A 20,512-nucleotide genomic window follows, 5' to 3' on the forward strand; every position below is an offset into this window, starting at 1 on the left:
AGAAACCCTCTCTGTGCCTTCACAGCACCAGCACACCAGCTTTTATGTGGGTCCCTAGGGATTGAACTCAAGATCTCACACCTGCACAGCACTTTAGTGACTGAGCTATCTCCCCAGCCCCTCTAGCAAGGCCTGTGAATTACAGCAGATGACAACTAATTCTCCCCCTTTACTCAGCCCTGGATATAAGCCATTTTTAAACATCATTAAGCCACAACTGCAGAAGCTCAGTGAAATAACAGAAGAGCAAGTCCAGCCTGACACCTTCCAGCCAGTAACAATGGGTAAGACTCCTGAACAGGCCAGCCCCAGAGCAGAGGAGAGCAGGGGCTCTTCCAGCCGTGCAAGCCTCTCTCAGAGTGAGACTGGGAGTAACAGTGTGGTTAGCCGGAAAGAGGAGGACACAACACAAGCAGATGAGGAGGAGCCATTTCAGGACGGAGCTTATGACTGCTCTGTGTCCTGACAACAGCAAGTAACATCACAAGAGGCAGTATTAATCAAGCAGCGTGCAACTGAGCACACAGTGACCTGGCTGAATGATTTCACAGGTAAAAGAACAAGGGTCAAAAACTCTTTCATAAAGTATTATTTTAATGAACTCTTCCTCTCAATCTCTTGGACTCCATAAAATATGTGCTATCAAAGCATCTTTCATAAGAAAAATGTAAGCTGTACTAGAAAGTATTGAGCATAATATAGATGTACATGTAGAATATTTTGGTTTTATTCACAACAGATTGGTAGTTGTTAATGAGTAGGGATTATTTTGCCCCAGGTGAGCTTTTTCACTACTTATAGCTTATATATTTTCTGGTTCAGTGTATGTCTAGGCTGGTTCTTTTTTTTTTTTTTTTAACTTTCTTTTAAATAAATGCTAAGGTGCTTGCTGTAGCTCATCAGGTACCTGAGCTACTTGTTTGCTTCCTTGAATAGAGTCATGGACTCCAGCTGGTCCTCTGAGGAGACGCTACCCTTGCACAGTATGATTCAGTGGACAGGGATCCTTTGGATTTAGTACTCTGTTCTGTAGCAGTCCCGAACTGATGGAAGCTATACCTGTGAGTTAATGTGCCTGGTTGAGCAAGCTTAATTCCTACTAGATCAGTGTGGACAGAGGGTGAGGGGTTCTTGTCAATTATGCTGACACCACTAAATTTTTTATTAAAGAACTGTATCTTTTTGTGAATATTCTTGTGTAAATAGATGCAAAGGCATTGTCCATATTTTTAAGGCATGTATTATAATCTGTAAGGTTTTATGCTGGATTCTGCATAATTATTCTCACTCTTGGAATAAAGACAAGATTTGTTCTTCTTTCCAAAATGAGAGGTCTTCATAGAGACAGGGTTCTTGGCTCAGCTGTAAAGTAGCAGTAATCCCACTGATCATGAAGTGGAAGAGGTTTTGTGCAAATTAATGTAGTTTCTTATTTATTGCTTTTGTAAACTGAATAAAAATGGGCTTTTATGTACATAAGACTGTGGGATCCTGTATTATCAGCTACTAAAAATTGGTTTGTAAATTCTTTGTAAATTCTTCATTGTAAAAGTTGAAAAATATTTTATGTATTTCTAGACATGACTTAAATTTTAGTTTTCATACATTATGAAAGCAGAACTACATATTCAGTTGCTTCAAACTAAATACATACCCACCATATGTAATTCTAATTATTAACAGTATTAATTTAGATAGCTTATTTGTACTGTGCAATTTGAACATGGAATGCTACGTTATTTTTTATGAAATATTGTTTATTTTTATAACACAATGTATTTGATGTGGACCAAATTCGTACCACTATGTAAAAACAGCCTCTTATAGTGCAGATATAGCTTAGGAATAAAGTTCAGCCCTCTGTTCTACTTTTTAAAGAGATATATTTAGTCCTCTTAGGCAACATTCTTTAGAGGGAATCTCAAAATTATTTTGAAATTACTTCAAATTTCACCAACTATTTAAAATTATTGAATTTGGTAATTTACTGTTATTTCCTTTCTACATTAGAAGTGCAATAATTTCACATAATAAAACTCCTGAATGGGTGAAATATGTGACTCTTGTTACCTGGTCCTTCTGGTGCTACTTTATTTAAATCGTCTCAAACCACCACCTTGTTCTGAATTTTAAAATACAGAATAAAGTTTCCTATGTAAGTACATGCAGCACAGCAAAAATAAGTAAATAAATAATAAAATTAAAAAACAACAACAACAACAAAACAACCCTCAGCTGAAATGTTTTCTGTCCCACTCAACCAGGGAGAAGAGCTAGCATTTCTTTTGTATTTCTAGTGTGACCAGAAATTTTATTTAGTTAAATAAAAACAATTTACTGTCATGTGATCTCTTCACATGTCTTAAATGGCTGCTGCTGAGTTAAACTCACCTTTTTTGGTGGTGGTGGTGGAAGTGTTAAATGAGCCTAGGCCCCTAACCAAATGCTCCAGTAGTAAGTCACATCCCAATCCCCTACCTTTTGAGGCAGAGCCCTGCCCAAGCTGCACACCAGTTTGAAACTTCTCTGCTGCTCCAGCTGCTCCAGCTGCTAGGATGTTAGTTAGAGTTGTGAGCTGCTGTGCCCACTCATCTCACCACCTCACAGTCTGAAAGGCAGGGTCTGGGTTAGTTACTGTTCTCCTGTGGCTGACTAACTCGTAGAACTAGGAAACACCGAGGCAAGAAATTTGGCAAGCTTGAGAAAATTATTCTTTGGTGATATACTTTAAAAATATTTAAAAATTTTTGTTTTGCTGTATTGTCTGGGTCAAAATATATCAACTGTATAAGCCATATCTTTAATGAACTTAAATATTCAGCATAAATATTTGAAAGTTAATATATATGGTTAAATTTCTTGCTGACACCAAAACAAATCATTTGAGGATAAAAACAACCTTTGCTTGTAATTAAAGTTGCTGCTGCTTCTGTAATGTGTATTCCCCCACTCCCCGTGGTAAAGGGTAATAAAACTATTATACGAGCTTTTGTTTACTTATCTCAGGTTAACAGCAAAAATGCCACAAAAAATAAATTTTACTTTACAGTGTCACCACTAATCTCTCCTGAATGAAATACAGACTAAAATATTTATATGTAGATACACAGTGGGAATATCCAAATGACTGATAGAATATTGAACTATTCATAACATTGGTGTACAAGTTCAAATACAGTGAACACCTTGTGATCACCAAACCAACAGAAGTGAAACTAGGTATCATCTCTGATAGGTAAATTGAAAATGATTATCATGGTTTCCCATGTCCCTTAAATGTGCTTTGTGAATTTCCTTATTTCAGATATTTCATAAACAGAATTATTTAGTATGTGGGTATTTATCACCTTGGTGTTATGTTTTCAAAATTCTTTGTATCTGTTTACTTTTTTTTAAGCTGAATAAAGCTGTTGTGTGGATATGTTTACTATCCATTTAAAGGTTACAGTTTGGGTTTTCAACTTTAGATTGTAACACTATAAACATTCATAGTAATTCTCCCTTACCCTGCTTTGCCTTCAGCTGAGGTCCAAAAAGAACAAAATCTAAAATACAGACCTAAACAGTTTCTAACATCACACTGTTATACCTATTTCTTATTGTACTGAACTCATAACTTTTATCATGTATAGGCTGGGGCTTAACATCTTCCTCAGGGGGGTTGGTTTAGAAAGTGCAGTATCACAGGGAGTCTGGTCAAAGAGATACAGCAGACTTGTTTATTTAGCAATGGAGAAAACCTTGTACGCCCTCCAAGTACCCAGACCTTCTGCCCCGTTGACACTATATGGTTGCCCTTCATTGGCTAGGCACCATCAGGACCTCTGAAAGTCCCAGGCAGACTCCAGGTTGGCTCCCCTTGGCCTGTAGGCCTTAACTTTCTACAATCATAGATGTATATATATAGGGGAAAAGAACAATGTCTCATGTGTCTATGGTTTCAGGAACCCTCTAAGGTTCTTGGACCATATCCCCATAGATAGGGAAGAGGACTGGGGGAACCAGGCTCTTCGGTATGGATGTGTTTTCAGTTCTCTGAAGAAGTGAAATTTCTGGATAATGTAGTCACTATGTCCTTGAGCAAATAAAGGCTCCAGCTTCTGCTAACTAAATTTATCATCTTAGTCAAAAGTTTTTCAAGATCTGCGTGAAAATGGTTATGTGTATGGTTATTAGATACTTGGCTACCTTTGAAACCAAATGGAAAGGTCATTTTTATCTTTGGCTTGCCAGTGATTTTATATATTTTCAGACACAAGACTAGAAAAATAAGATAGCCTTAAATGTGGAAATAGAATAAAAGCAGTTTTAAAAGATCCATTTTTTCCAACCAGTATGTTAAAAAGTTTATTTCAGTAACATTGTAAGGCAACAATTAACCCTCAACAATTCAGCAAAGAAGTGAAAAGAGATGGACCAGACACATTCTTCCAGTAGCTTCCTGAGTTACATAGACTCTTGTGGTCCAACCTTCTTCATGGTAAAACCTTGGGGGAATCCTAGACATTTAATGCAGCTGCTCAACTGGAAACACTTTTTAGAACAATCATTCTTAAATACTGAGAACTGTGAAGTCACAATTCTTTATACTCCTCCCTCTGTGCTGCTTATATTTACACTCATTAGGAGGAAAATTCATTACTTAGACTTTAAAAAATATCTTTTTAGATGTGAATTACTCAAATGATCAGATAATCTTTAAAAGGGGGAGTTACTGATAACTACAGAGTGTGCTTATTAAAAGCCATGGATACTGTATGTAAATACTTGACCATCTCTGGCCTTTAAGCATGCCCTGAAACTGAGCATCTTGTTACTGGGTATAATACCAAGTTTCATAATGTTAAAGAAAATCAAAACTGTTTGCATAGAGATATAACCCAAAGGCAAAAGGAAAACCATGATTATGCCAAAAAGGACGATGACACTCTGCCAACAGGAAAGAAATACAAGAACACCTTGTTTTGATATGCTTCCTCGGCATGTTTTCCGCCCCTCCCTGTCATTTCAGTTAAACCAGGAACAGAACAGAAGCCTGTATTTTGAAGTCCACTAAGCTATTAGTACTATTACTTATTTCCATCAGCTGTGGTTCTGCAAATCTTAAGTACTACCTGACAGATAATACATCCATAGCAGGAGCAAGACACTTGAAGCAGCACTGATATGATTTCTGTAAGTTCAGCAACAACAGTGGCTCCCACAGTCCAGTGTGAATACATGTGACAGTCAGCACATTACCGGTAATTCAGCTCTAGCTGCAGCCCTCTTATCTGCATGGGCCTAGATAGTTTTTAAGGACTTAGAGATGAAGCAGGCGTACAAGGAACATGATTAGAAACTGACATATCACACAAGCAACTGTAAGAAAGTTTTCTCCTGCAGTGCACACTTAACTATGCTCTGGCTGGAATTCAGATGGTTCTGAGGGACACCCTTCTCTTCCTAAACAAGTATATTTTGTTTTGTTTTTGCTTTACTATGGCTTTTCTTTCGATTATATTTTGGGCCATGTTTGTTGACTAACTCAAATTTGTCTTTTTACACTTGTTAATGTAAAAAGGAAACTAGCAAATTGTAGTGTTCATCATTTCTGTCACCGCAGAAACCTAGGGAAGCCACAGAGGCACCGCTATGACATGCCTTACTGCATCCCTGTCTTCAGAATAAAAAGTACTTTAACCTTACTGCTGCTTTTCTGCGGGGTCTCAACACCAACAGATGCAGGTATAGTAGTCTCATTCCTGTGTAAACCACAACCTCAGCGTCAGACAGCCAGTCTCACTAACAAGTTGTAAGAACTTAGTCACTTGCTAGAAAACAGAAAACCCAACGTAGCAATAAAATTATGTTCTAAAAGATTAACCTTGTATAACAGAGGATGCCTATAAAACAAAGAATAAATATTCCGTAGGATACCCCACCCTCTTCCTCTTTGACCTCAGAACAGCCATGCTAGCAGCTCAGTGCTCTGGGGAAGAAGTTTGGGTCTTATTTGCAAATATAACAACCCAGGAGCTGTGAGAAGGAAATGTAGCTGAAAGATGTTCTCTTCCTAAATATGTCTGAGAAGAAAGTAGACAATGAATGCTACCTCAGGAAAATGATCCACAAGTGGCTTCCAGGGCTCAAACTTCAGACACTAAATCACCCTAATGGCTGCCTGAAGAAATGGAGCTTGTGGGGCTTCCTTCTTCATGACAGTCAATTTCCTGTGGCCTGCAGTTTAGACAAGGAGAGCCACTATCCCAGTGAGTGGTAGTTCCCCACCATCCGCTGATAACAATGGACTTACCTACCTCAACAGCAGTCTAACGGTGTACATCTTTCTTGTTCCTCAGAGGAAAGCTACTCAGGTCGTATGTTGTGAGTGCTTACAGTCATAGAAATGACATGTATGAATGGCAGTATCCACGTGTGCTTAAGTGCCAGAAAACTGGAATTTCAAGTGACAAAAGGCCAAGCATCACCATCCCAAAGTTTAACCCATATGGTACATGGCCAGGAAGAGTGTTAACCCAAAAGCTCTTTGAACATACGCTCATTAAAATTCAGTGACAAATATCCATGTGACATGGGAGAGTCCCGTGGAATGTCCAAGGGGCACGTATTCAAAGTCCATCGCACGATTAAAACACAAAGAGACTGTAGGTACAAACCCACGCAGAGGGAAACACCCAATCCGGGAACTTCTCCTTCAGAGCATCGAGCTGAGATGATCTCTTGTCTTCCCCTGATAGATAGTGGGCTGCAATGGCCACCGTGACCATTCCTTCAGGCTGTTCTTCTGACTCCTGCTGGAGAAAACCAGTTAGTTCACTAAAGCCAACACACTGAACTCCAAGGTGGCTGACTGCTATTTGGCAGCCTGGGAAATTCTCACCTGTACTTCTATCCAGAACTGCCAGGCAGAGGCCTGGAGTCCATGGGAGTAAAACACAAAGTAGTCCCCTCCTCTGCTTGTAACTGGAGTGCCGTTGCCAAGAGACCACTGAGAGAGTGTTGATCCTTTGTGGGTTCGAACATAGAAAGACATATGGCTTGGTCCTGTAAGAGGAACATTCCCATCAGTCAGCGGTGACAAGCAATATAGTTAACACCCAAACCATACTGTCATGGTTACTCTGTGCTGTGACTTTAGGTGGACTCTCCACAAGGCAGGAGGTTTACCAGCTTGGACGTCAGTATCTAGCAACAAGGTTAAGTAATGAGAAAACAGAAAAGACAGAATCTAAATGAGAAAAACAACTGCTGAGGAAATTTACCTGATCCCCAGTCCACCCCCAGAAAAGTCTGCAGTTGAAGACCTGAAAGCTAACTGGCCTGTGGCTAGTTCCTTAAGGCTCTCAGTGTTTAGATTGTGGTAACTAATCAACCTGACTCAAATCCACTACTTACATGTTATCAGAAAAGTCTAGGATAATTTGGCCAAGTATCAAGGAACTATTTAGTATTGCCAGATTGACATAAAGTTAGTCATTACATTTCCACAAAGGACAATTCATCAGAAAGGGAAATAATCCCGATTTGCTTATTGAAGAATAGCTTGAGATGCCTATGAGGCTTCCAAAGACCCCAAATGCTCTGCCAACAAGTCTGCAGTCGTTCTGCAAGCAGCAGAACTTCACTAAGTTTTCTTCAGGTAGAACTGACAATCAAATGTCGTAGATCAGCTGACATCACTGTGAGGGAAATCCTGGAAGACTAAACATGGGAAAGGGAAAAGTCAAGTCTTCGGGTCAATGGGTATCTGACAATGAACTGTATCTAATACAAAGAATTTTCAGTAAGGCTTCTTAAAAGTCATAACCAGGGTAGGCAGTGGTGACACACGCTTTTAGTCTGGCACTCGGGAGGCAGAGACAGGCAGATCTCTGAGTTTGGGGCCAGCCTGGTCTACAGAGTGAGAGCAGAACAGCCAAGACTACACACAGAGACTCTGTCTCAGAAGGGGGGAGCAAATAAAAAGCCACAACTGCCAAGTGGCACACTCCAGTAATCCCTCAGGAGGCTGAGCAGGAAGACCATGAGCTAGCTTGTCCAAAAAGTAAATAAAGGCAAAATAAACCTAAAGGAAATAAGCTCTAATCGTCTTAAGAAACAAAGAAATGTTACAGGACTTGACTGTTGCTTTTGAGACCAACTTCATGTACTCCCAAGGGGTTAAACACAGATTTATTGCAAGTTCACAGCAATCATTAAGATAAGTTTAATTTGGGGTTGGAGAAAATGTTCAGCCATTAAGAGCATCTGCTGCTCACTATTTTACTTAGCTAGCCTAAAGTTCCATATATAGAACAGGGTGGCCTTGAACCACTGGAATTAAGTGTGCACAACCATGCCCAGCCTGTTTTTAATTAGCCTTTGTATCTGACTAAATTGCTTATGCCCGGAATAATGACAATGGGAAAGAAAGGGTTATAACATTTTATAAATAGTTGGCCAAGTATGGTGGCACACCTGTAACTCCAGCAGCAGTTACCAGAGGCAGGAGACTCCTAAGCTGAGGCAAGAGAGCTACAGATAGACCCTGTCTCAGACAAACTAAAGGCACACCCAGCAAGCAGTAAGTGCTGTTGAAACTGAATTAGTTGTAGATACACATTTCAAACTCTAGGGCAATTACTAAAAATGACAGCGGGGCTAAGAGAGATGTCTTAACAGTTAACACTTGCTGCCCGTTTCTGAGGAACAGATGTTAGTTCACAACAGCCTTTAACGCCGATTCCTGAGGATCCAACACTCTCCTTCAGGCCTCTTCGAATGCCTGCAAACGTATGGCATACATTGACACACACGTGCAAATACAAAATTTTGTTTGGTTTTTGAAAACAGGGTTTCTCTGTGTAACTCTGGCTGTCCTGGAACTCACTATGTAGACCAGGCTGGCCTTGAATTCACATCACAGAGATCTACCTGCTACCCATGTGCTGGGATTAAAGGTGGGAAACACCACTGCCCAGAACAATTTTTGTTTTAAAGGAACCTATAAAATGGAGTAGTTAAAATGGAGTAGTTAATAGCTCAGTGAAAACTACACTAAGACAGAAAGTGTGGAAGACAAAATGAACAAAGACAAAAATATCAATCCATTTAAACTGGGTCATAAAACCCAACCAAGTACTACCTGTAAGAAATCCTCTTTAAATATGAAAACACATAGATTAAAAGTAAATGGAAGGTGCTGGAGATGTAGCTCGGTGATAGAGCATTTACCTAATATGTAGACAGCATAAAAAATATGTTGATAGAAAAATACACAACTTTTAATTCGCATTAATCAAAAGAAAGCTTTGGAGACCTACTGTTAACTCGAGCAAGTAAGTTTTTCACTGCACTGGTAAAAAGGCAATTGTATAAGATCAAAAAGTAGTCAATAAGGAGATACAGAAATACTTAAAAGTATATGCGCCTGACAGCAAAGCCTGAACATGGGTATGTGCATCCAACAGGAGTGGCTCACAGGGAGCATGACCCAAGCACCGCATTTTCAGCACCAGCAGACCTTAGCATGCTCAGAATAGAAGCCATGCAAACAACGATTTCTTAGCTCAAAATGAAATTAAACAAGAAACTGATGTCATAAAAGAAGCTGGAAAATCCTGAATTATTTGGAAATTAAAGAACACACTTCTGTTAACAAATGGGTCAATACAGAAGTCTCAAGGGCTGGGATATAGTTCAGTGGTAGAACACTTGCCTGCAGGGTAAAGTTCTGGTACCAAGTGTCAAAAGAAAGGGTTTTGATTTAGCATTTTGAACTAAACACTAAAACACAACTTAAAATCTGTGGGCTCTAGCACCAGCTTCATAAACTATGGTCCACAGCACCTTACAGGTTGTATGACTCAATGTATGTGTGGGTGGGGGGGGGGGGGATCAACGGAAAATTAGTAACAGTTAAAGGTTTCTGAATATGCAACAACCAGATAGTCTGAATGAGAATGGCCCCCATCGGCTTGTATAGTTGAATGCTTGGTCCCCAGTTGGTAGAATTATTTGGCAAGGACTAGAAAGTGTGTCACTGGAGGCAGGCTCTGAAGTCTCAAAAGCCCACCATTCCTACTTACGAACATCTCTGCTTTATTCTTGTAGACCAAAGAATAAGCTCTCAGCTACTGCTCCAGCACCATGCCTGTCACCTTGTTTTACTTCCTGACGGTCATGGACTCTGACCCTCTGCAACTGTGAGCCCCAAACTAAATGCTTTATTTTACAGGTTGTCCCGGTCATAGTGTCTTAGCACAGCAACAGAAAATTAATTAGACAAACATGTAATGAATCCAAGGTATTTATAGAAGCTTTCTCCTGTGAGGCACTCCATGACTTAAACACAGCCTTGGATCTGAACACACCGTTGAAGACTTTGTGCTGTGGATGCGGTACCACCAAATGCTGGCTGAAACACACTGGCTCAGATCTGAGACTCATTAGCTTGTGAATTAGTATTTATATTGTCTGTACAAAATATTCTTTTGCAAAAGCATTAATAGTCATATAGTCATACACATATTTTTACCTTCATTTATCAGCATATAACTATCAAACCTGACTGTCTTTAGACTGGAATTTGTTAAGACTTTAATTTTTAAACTTGCTATTTGAGTTCCTGACAAGTTTCATAAAGACTTGTTAAATGAATTTTGTCTTGGCATTAGGACAAAATATTACAATTTCTGCAATGGCCCTAACCATACTTCTGCCATTTGTACTACATGTTTATTTGGAGTGGCACTCCTAGCACTGATGACTATAAAGTCAACTTTTGGAATTACAGAAGATGCTCTAAATTCTACAACATCAAGTACTCAAGATGCAATTCTTCATGTAAAAAATAAATGAGGACATCCATATCCCCAGTGTGTGAACTTGCTTTTGTTATTAGTAACTGGTAAAATTATATGCACAGCAAAGAACTTTTAAAATAAATTTCTCTGATTTATTATCAGTAAATTGCTAATTTGTATACCTATGTTATAGCCCCAGAGCCAAATAAAAATTTCTCGGGTGTAAAAAGTTACAGGTATAAAAATTTTAAGAAACCTTAACCAAGAGCATAAGTAGTATTCAAAAGGAAATTTATAGCACTGAATGTATATATTAGGAATAACAATTTAAAGGAGGTAAGGTAAGCTTCCACTTTACGAAAGAAAAAGAATAGTAAACAAAACCCAAGCAGGACAAAAGAAGTAACTAACTGAAAAGCTCAGAAGTGAGGCGAGAAGAAAACTGGCTCACCTGTTGCTTCAAAAGTCAACTTTATAGAATCCCATGGTGTCTTCTCTTTGGATACAAGTCTGAAATGAACAGGATTTCTTGGAGAAATTTCTGGAGCCGGAAGATACCAATTTTTCCTAATGGAAAGGTAGCATTAATATTTAAGAGGCCTTCGTAACTGACAGGAGTTCAGAATGAATACACAAAGGGGTATGAAAAACACCTAATGAATGTGTAAATAAGGCCAGCTCCTGATGCCTGCTCTGTAATCAACCCTTCCGAACTTAACACTAAGGAAGTTAAGGGCTGGAGAGATGGCTAAACAATTAAAAAGCTCAGCCTGCTCTTGCAGAGGACCTGGGTTCAGTTCCCAGCATCAACATGGCATCTTACAGCCACCTGCAACTCCAGAACCAGAGATTGTGCTCTCTTCTGGCCTCCAAAGGCACACGGCATACACACTGCGCATAAATGCAGGGGAAACATCAAGTGCATCTTTTTAAAAGAACAGAATTACCTGTGCAGCTCTACTACCTGTCCTGTTTCCTCTGATGCAATCTTGAGAGGCCAACTCTAAGAACATCTCAAGCTAGGATGAAACGTTAACTGTTGTTTGTATCATATTGGGAGGGTCACTCTTTCTAACTACTCAGGTTTCTTGAAGAAAGACTTCTTAAAACTATTCTGCTGAGTCCATTATCTGACTAAAGAAATGAAAATTTTGTAGTCTTATTACAAACAAGCATTTTTTTGTAAATGTATTTTTTGGTTCTTTGTAAAGCATTACACAAACACTTGACTGAGTTAAAGATAAGGTTCAATTAATAAGGGCCCTGAGACATTGATCGAATTTGGGAACTAATACCCAACTTAAACAAAAAGTAATGACCAACCTGACCAGAAAGTGCACTGGAAGATACCAAGGGAAGCCACAAAGTGGGGCATCCTCCTCACAGTGAGCTCGGATTGTATCATTGATCTCAGGGATGTGAGGTGTTATGTGAGACATTCCAGTATAGTCAAACCCATTGATCCATATTCCAGAGTCTCTTTTTACTACGTTTCCTTCCAAGTTATGAAAAGTTCTACTCATGTGCTGAAAAGAACAAGACTAGTAAGGAAACTGTTTTAGCTGTTTCACCCACATTACTACCCCAGTTCAGAACTGATTAGAACGGGAAACAAAAAGGAAACTCAGTAACTACTAAGTCACTCTTAGTGAGCTTTTTTCTTTTAAAGTAGATGACACATATGTAAATGAATGTTTTATTGTAAATCACAAATATAGTTGAATGTATATTTAAGTTATAGATAAAACTTGGCTAGGCACTGGTTGCACAAACCTTTAATCCCAGGAGAGGCACACCAGGTAGATCTCTGAGTTCAAGGCCAACCTGGCCTATAGACCAAGTTCCAGGAAAACCAAAGCTGTTACACAGAGAAACCCTGTTTTGGGAGTGGTGAGAGGGATTACATATAAACTGATCAGGGACAGTGTGTGTTTGCGGGCTCATTTAATCAGAAGGCTGAGGTGGAGGATCATCTGAGCCTAGGAGTTGAAGGAAGTCTAGGCTTCTGCAAGAGTCTGTCTCCAAAGACAAAGCAGTCAGGTGAGATGGCTTAGTAGTGGTTAGAGCATATACTGCTCTTCCAGAGGACCCTGGTTCAATTCCAAGAACCCATCCATATCAGGTGACTCAAAACAACCTGTAACTCCAGCTCCAGGGACTCAGCACCTTCATTCAGATACACATACCCACACAGACACATGTACATACTTAATTAAAAATAAAATCTCAAAAACCCAGATGACAAAAAATTGAAATTCTATTCAAATTTAAGTTAGAATTCCTTCCAGAAAAAGACTGAAAACAAATTATGGGAAGCACACGTCTATACCCACACATTTCCTCCTCGGACACGGGAAGCACACGTCTATACCCACACATTTCCTCCTCGGACACGGGAAGCACACGTCTATACCCACACATTTCCTCCTCGGACACGGGAAGCACAAGTCTATATCCACACATTTCCTCCTCAGTGCATTACATGAAACTAATCCATATGCAGAGAAAAGACAGGTACGGCACACACCACATGTCAGTCTTACTGTCCCCCAAAGGCTTACAATTCATTTAAAATAGCTACTCAGCAGAAGAAAACAACAGCCTGAAGTCAGGGAACAGCATAGGAAGGGCTTCCGTGACATGGGCTGACAAACTGAAGCACATGTTGGAACTCAGGGCTACCAGCTTTGGGTAGAATATCACTACTTTAACTCTATAAAAGGTTATCAGTGATAGAAATTTGCGTAGCTGGTAGGGCCTAAAATAGCTATTATTTTTGCCCTTAATGGGAAAAAGAACCCCCCCAAAAAAATCACAGTCCTTTTAAAAAATAAAAATATAGGGGCTGGAGAGATGGCACAAAGGTTAAGAGCACTGACTGCTCTTCCAGAGGACCCGAGTTCAGTTCCCAGCAACCACATGGTTGCTCACAACCATCTGTAATGAGATCTGGTGCCCTCTTCTGGCCTGCAGGCATACATGCAGACAGAACACTGTATACATAATAAAATTTTAAAATATAAAATAAAAATGTAACTTTTCCTAAATACTACTGCCATAGTTGGAACAACTGGCATGCCACTGAAGCCCACACTGGACCGCCTTAAAAGCTGTTATACAAAACATCACTGTCCTTTAAGACTACAGCCAAGGGCTATTAGGATTCCTTTCAAAATCTCTCAAGTTTAAATATTTAATTTTTCAGACCTTGAATAATTAATTACCTAAATTATGACTCAGTGTGACCACTCTACAACCTCTATCTAACAAAAAGGGAGACAAAGCTCTGGCTATACAGTAGCCCTTAAGAGGTTTTGGAAAAAGACCTAAAATGCAAACAGAGTCCTAAACTTCATTTTAATAACTCCTTTTAGGTTGTTTTCATCACATACTACTTTAAATGTTCCTGAGCCTCAATTTTACTAGCAATTTTTAATGTCTATTTTATTTTGTTAGTAATAGTTTAAGACTTTTTTTTAGTGTGCAATTTGTATTTTTAAATGCTCATGATTTCCAGCTTATATAATGCATATGTTATATATACATACAAACACACGTGTGTGCGCGCGCACATCACGGAAAGAGTCTAGCTAATAAGAATGCCCACCGATAGTCAGTGTTCTTTGTTGTCTTATACACAAAGAAATCTAAACCAACTAAACTATGTCAGCAGCAGGAAAGTCAATTTCCTGTTCACTAGTGAAGCTCAAAACACACGCAGCAAGTTTCCCCTCCTGACCTCACTGCCCTTACCTGAAGGAACACTCTCTTCGGCTTTGGATTCGCAGGACTGGAGCTGTACGGAAAAAAGGCTCCACTGCAGACGAGGAGGAACGAGATGGCACACACCAGAGTTAGAGTCAGCATAGTTGTCTTTGTGCTTTTCACAAGGTAAATGAACTTAATCTAAACACAATCACAAAAGACAGAAATTATAAATTCATACCATTGGTAGAGAAGTGTTTTAAATGACCTTTTTTAGTAGGTACTGTTGCAAGGAGCCTGGGTAATATACTATGACACGCAGTAAAAAAAAATAAAAAAGCAGTAATCCCTCAGGTGTTTCCATACTAAGTGAGAGTCTAGAGAACGACAGATACCATCAACTGGCCAGGACGGTCCTTCCTGACAGTGGACCTGAGAGCAACAGGAGGATGGAGACGACACACAACGATGCTGTGCTCGGACATCAAAGGAGAAAGGACCAGAGTCCATCAGCAGTCCAGCCAGCACCTTCTGAGACTCACTGCACAGCAGATACCACTGAACTGAACCCAACATGGCATCAAAGCTGCCAAACTGTCGAAGGGAAGCTTGTGTGCCCAAACTACACTATGAAACAGTAGTGTCCTTTAAGTTAACCACTGTAAACACTAAACAAGGAAACTGGACTTGGGACGGTAAACGCAATTCTCTCAGTTGCAATGTTGGCATCCAAAAATATACTTAGCTTTCTTTTTTTTTTTTTTTTTTTTACTGTAACCAAAATAGCAAATTGAAAGAAAAGTGAACACGAAATGCATTTCTCAGGTCTGAGAAACTATCTAAAACTAGCTCCTGCTTTAGTTTCATCTTCCTGCCTACATCCTAAGCTCATAAAGAACATGAATACAAAGATATTTTCATAGAGAGGAACATAAAAAATATATCAAAGTCTCTGCAAAGTTAAAGAATCAAATGAAGAAGCTAAGTGTGGTAGCACAGTCCTGTAATCCAGCACTTGGTAAGTGGAGGCAGGAGGTCATCTCCAGAAAGTTAGGCGAGCCTGGGCCAAGTGAGACCTTGTCTCAAAACACAGAAATGGGCAGTAGAGCTGGGAATATGGCTCAGCAGGTAAGAGCACTCACTAGGTACAGAATCCCCCGCATGCATTTAAAAGTCGGCACTGGTGGGGTAGAAACAGGCAGATCCTAGGAGCCTAGCTGAAAAGCAAGCTTCTGGTTCAGTGAGTTATTCTCTCAAGGAAATGAGGCAGGGCCTGGTAGGGGAAGGGCCTGGTGTTATCCTGTCCCTCAGAATGTCCCCACTCACTACCACACATATGCAACACACATTAAAAGTGAAACGGGGGGGGGGGGGTACATATAGACCCTGGTGCAGCCTGTGTGAACGATGGCTGGGCTGTTTGTGCATCTTCTGACCCCAGACTATCAGGCCTATTTCGGCTCTCAGCAAGTGATAGAATCATTTACCCAACAAAGCACAACTCTAGGAAACATGATGACTTACCACTTAACAAGAGATAACTGTTTTCTAAAATACCCATGTAATAAAGCCTCACTGATTAGGCACCTTCTCTGCAGTAAAGATTATGGTTCAGTGTTCTACCCAAGGAGAAACCTCACAGTTAGAAGCCAGTGTCTTCAACACTATGACACATAAGTAAGAAAACAGAGAGAACTCTAAGAGCACCATTTCCAGTAACGAAAGGAAATAAAGTTGTTTGTTTTAGGGGAAGAATGCATCACCACGACCTTTACGTCTTCTTGGTATACTGAACCCACACACATTGATCCTAGCTTAAATTTTTTTCTTAATAAAGTACAAGCAACATAAGTTCACAGAATCCAGTACAGCTAAAGTCATAACATATATAAAAATAAAAACAAACCCAATTTTCCTTACAAAATATGAGGAAAGAATCATCACACAGACAGCCAAAATGGAGGCTAGCACAACATCAGGAGGGATTTCCGAACCGCTTCTTCCAAGGATAGGAGTGAACATCTCAAATACAGCCCAGATGAGATACAGTCCATAAATATAGGGGATAAACAGCCCCAAAAGGTAAAGAGCAAGAAATCTTCCTTGGGCACCTAGAAAAAAGAAAGATTACAAACCTATGAAAGTCTATGATAAGATACAGGGCTCATTTTCACAGGGCCCACCCACTCTGGCACCTGACAGAAACCAAGTCAGGTGTGACTCTAGTCCCTCGGACATGTGACCTAGTGCAATCCGACATTTTCATCAGGGAGGATTAAAGTAATATAATAGTAAATGTTCAAAAACACGAGCGTGGAATGGGGTATAGAGCATAAGTTGTTTTGTTTTTTCGAGACAGGGTTTCACTGTAGCATTGGAGCCTGTCCTGGAACTAGCTCTTGTAGACCAGGCTGGCCTCGAACTCACAGAGATCCTCCTGCCTCTGCCTCCTGAGTGCTGGGATTAAAGGCGTGCGCCACCACCGCCTAGCCAAGATAAATATTTACATGACATAAAAATTAAATATTTTGAAAAGCCAACTGATTAAATAAATAAGTAAATAATCTCTAGGTGCCTTGCATTTTTAACACAGTTCTCATTTTTATAAAAAAACAAAATTATCCTACCATGCTTCTTGAAGTCCTTGTACACGCAGAGCTTTGTGAGCAGCGGAAATGCTACCCAGATAGCACTCATGAATGCAGAGCAAAATCCTTGGTAAGTGAGAGCAACAAGGAAAGCACAGTGTACAAACAATGAGGTGTCAAAAAACACTTCTCCCAGGTACTGGTTGCTGACATTCTGAAAGATAGAGAAATGCAGTCTTGTTCACAGTCATTCATAAAGATCTTTTATTACAATTTCTTCAAGGTCAAATGCATCGTATTTTCAGCAGGGTCAGCTCTTCAAACTGAGGAAGGAAACACACTGCTGCTCCCGCCAGATGGGAGTGGTTACGACTGCTGCACAGGACAAGGCAATCCAGCAAGGTAAACAAGGCAGGCGCAATACTGCTCTTTCTATCTGAGGCTAGGAAATGGCCCACAGTAAAAAAGATTCCTAAAGGCATCCATCCCCTATCCTTCTTCTGCTTCTGCAACTTCCAAACCCTGTTCCAAGCAATCTAGTGCCCCACGAAGGACCCTGCCGCTGCTGCAGCATCGGGCCACGGTGGAAGTGTGGCTCTCTTTCCTCTCTTTCCTATTGCTATTCCATCTTCTTTGCCACCTTTTTCTACTCTCAAAACTTTCTTACACATCTGAAGTTCCTTTTAAAAGACATGGAGTCCAGGGGCACCTTATACTATTTGAGAAAGAAAGGTACCAATGGAACTTCAAACATTTTAACTATGCCAAAGAGATCCCATCAATGCAAACCTCAAGTTGTAACTACAGTGCAGACACCAAAGAGGGAATGACTCGCCTTTAGGCTTTTCTCTCCATTCTCATTCCTGACTTCAGAGACCCCACTTTAAAGTTCACTGGCAAACAGGTTTGAGTTGTTGAATACTTAGGTCCCAACCCTGTGTTAACAGGTGTGATCTTAAAAGAAAATAATTCCCAGAACTCAACCTGATGGCCAGATGGGCGATGCACACCTATGGACCCAGCACTTGGGAGGCTGAGTCAGACGCCCTCAAGTCTAAAGCCGGACTAGGTTACAGGGCAAGATTATTACCCAATCTGGGAACTCTGCCTCAAAATATTCAGAACATTAATAGCAGTAGTAATTCACTCTGAACCTGAACGCACTCAAAGAGCTTAGTAAGGAACACTGAAGTTACTGGGCATGTTTTACAGTACATGCCAGAGTGGAACAATTGAAATCTGCGTTCATCCACATCTCTGTTGGTCCCTCCCTCCCCCATCCTTTTCCAATATAGTTGTCAGAGTTTTCCTACTAAATCACAAAACCACTCAACTCTATCCTGCTAAGAATAAGTTAATGGTGGTCTAACTGATTTTTAGGGTCAAACTCCAGTTTCACCCTTGGCCCCCTTCTAGTGTGTCATGGTTTGTATTCCCCTGTCTTCACCGCACCAGACTTTCTTTTACTATGGCCCAAATGTGTCTTGCACATTCCCAGTTTTGACTGATCAGCAGCCTGGTCTCTATCAGGCATTAATGCTTCTAAAGCCCCATTCACACGTTACCGTCTTTGTGATGACGTGATAACATCTCAATTCCAAACCCACGTCTCTTGCCTCTGCATTCTGAAAGCACTCTATTCCACGTGCACAAAATACAAGACTCACTCTAGTTTCTATGTCTTTCCAAATGAAGCTGAGCACAAAGAAGGTGTCCCATTCTCTTGGAGCACTCAGCTAAGAGCCTGAAACAACCAGGCAGATTGGCGGTACAGGCCTGCAATCCCAGCAATCCAGGAAGCGGAGGTAGAAAGAGCACATATTCAAACCCACCTGGGATACAGTGTGAGCTCAGGGCCAGCCTGAGGAAATTTAGTGAGACCCTGTCTCAAAAGTAAAAGCAAAAAAGTGCTTAATACACAAGGATGGGAACCTGTATTCCAACCCTGAGTCCACATAAATGAGCTGGGTAATCCCAGCTTGAGTAGGCAGAGAAACACGGGTAGATCCCTGAGAATCTGCCAGCCAACCTAGCCCTAATAAGCAAGGCCCAGGCCAGTGAGAGACCTGGTGTCAAACAGCAAGGTGCTCCTTTCCTCCCGGCCTATTCCAGGCCTGTAGCCACCAAGAACGACACGGTAACAGTCCAGACCAGGGAGCTCATGACTAAGCTGCCTCCGAGGAAACAAATGATCACTGACACCCTTCGCCCTGGGAAGACAGGAGCACCAAAGGCAGAAATTTGGGGAACTCGAGACAAAATGTACAAAACCACACCAGATGACATTTTGGATTTAGATACAGAACATATATATTGGTGGTGCAAGACTAAATGGCTTTGTTATGATTTATGAGTCTTTGGAATATGCAAAGAAGAATGAGCGTAAACACAGACTTGCAAGACATGGCCCCTATGAGAAGAAAAGACCTCCAGAGAAGAGCGAAATGAGCACAAGAACAGAATGAGGGGTGGGGCGTGCAGGGTCTGGCTGGTGCTGACAGAGGGCAAACGGAGTAGAGCCTGCATTTCTGAGGAGAGGACAAATAAACTCTCACAAAGAAGAGACTTTGTGAAGGGGTAAAAAAGCTGATAGCTAAAGAGAAACACTTGAGGTTGTCCTGACCTTCACACGTGTGTGTGTGCACACCACACATATACATGAACACCCATGTACATGAATATATACCAAAAAACACTAACGAGAGGGCCAAGAACCCAGATTGGCGCAGAGCACTTGCTCAAGCATGTGCAGAGCCCAGCACTGTCAAAGTAAACGTGTCCCTGCGGAGTGAAAGCTGAGCACGTTGCCCCTTCCACTGCCATCAGTAAAAGCGAGTGGGGTTCCGCTCAGATCTCTTCCCACCAACAATATCCAACCACACTCGGACCCATGCTGAGAAAAGGCGTGTGATCCTGAGCCTCAGTGTGGTTCTTTGGGATACTGAAGCCACTCTGAGAAAAAGTATGATCGCAGCCACAGCATTCTAAATGCTGCGGAAAACACAGCTTGTAACTTCACCTTGAATTCTGCATCCCAGTTCTCAGAATAAGAAAACTCCAGGAAATTAACACCATGACAGCATTTGCTATAGCCATGCTAAACAATTTCTAATAGCTCTGAAAGACCAAACACAATAAATTTCACTTGTTCATCTTCAGTTCTTGAATGCAGCAAAAAAAAGAAGAAAAAAAAACACATCAGCCACTTACCACATAATAAAATCTTTTTGCAAGGGTATGTATGAATATTATTTTGGCCACTGTCGCAGTTCCATACAGGCAAACAGCAATATAAAAGTGGTTATACCATGAGAGAGACTGTCCAATGAGAGAGATGAACGCTGCAATAATGAGAACGGTGACGAGGCTAGTGAACCAGCCAATGAACGTGATGGCAAGTCCACATAAGAAGTCTCTTGGGTAGTCAGCGTC

At 40.7% G+C, this 20,512-nt stretch overlaps 2 protein-coding genes across 8 annotated transcripts in view; one reads left to right on the forward strand and one right to left on the reverse strand.

Annotated features, from left to right (window-relative positions):
* The window catches only part of Ric1 (RIC1 homolog, RAB6A GEF complex partner 1), a 106,368-nt gene that overhangs the window by 84,779 nt on the left and 1,077 nt on the right, over nucleotides 1-20,512 (forward strand). For 4 of the 6 annotated variants that reach the window (XM_050157226.1, XM_050157218.1, XM_050157217.1 and 1 more), the window contains exon 26: nucleotides 178-2,985. In XM_050157226.1, coding sequence (XP_050013183.1) covers nucleotides 178-466 — 289 coding nt within the window. In that variant the 3' untranslated portion in view covers nucleotides 467-2,985. Of the gene's footprint in view, nucleotides 1-177; nucleotides 2,986-17,363; nucleotides 17,483-19,192; nucleotides 20,264-20,512 lie in introns of those variants that run through there. The other 2 variants (XM_050157244.1, XM_050157234.1) reach the window with 2 other exon arrangements.
* The window catches only part of Ermp1 (endoplasmic reticulum metallopeptidase 1), a 35,043-nt gene continuing 15,352 nt past the window's right edge, over nucleotides 822-20,512 (reverse strand). Inside the window, exons 8-15 of one of the 2 annotated variants that reach the window (XM_050157263.1) lie at nucleotides 20,291-20,511; nucleotides 17,120-17,294; nucleotides 16,413-16,603; nucleotides 14,541-14,693; nucleotides 12,111-12,313; nucleotides 11,239-11,354; nucleotides 6,884-7,047; nucleotides 822-6,794 (exon numbers count right to left, since the gene is read on the reverse strand). In XM_050157263.1, the coding sequence (XP_050013220.1) occupies nucleotides 6,630-6,794; nucleotides 6,884-7,047; nucleotides 11,239-11,354; nucleotides 12,111-12,313; nucleotides 14,541-14,693; nucleotides 16,413-16,603; nucleotides 17,120-17,294; nucleotides 20,291-20,511 (1,388 nt within the window). In that variant the 3' untranslated portion in view covers nucleotides 822-6,629. Of the gene's footprint in view, nucleotides 6,798-6,883; nucleotides 7,048-11,238; nucleotides 11,355-12,110; nucleotides 12,314-14,540; nucleotides 14,694-16,412; nucleotides 16,604-17,119; nucleotides 17,295-20,290; nucleotide 20,512 lie in introns of both variants that reach the window. The other variant, XM_050157256.1, reaches the window with a different exon arrangement.

This window comes from Alexandromys fortis, unplaced genomic scaffold, assembly GCF_014885135.2.
Source record: "Alexandromys fortis isolate MF-2015 unplaced genomic scaffold, M_Fortis_MF-2015_v1.1 scaffold_10, whole genome shotgun sequence".
Classification (NCBI taxonomy): Eukaryota; Metazoa; Chordata; class Mammalia; order Rodentia; family Cricetidae; genus Alexandromys; species Alexandromys fortis.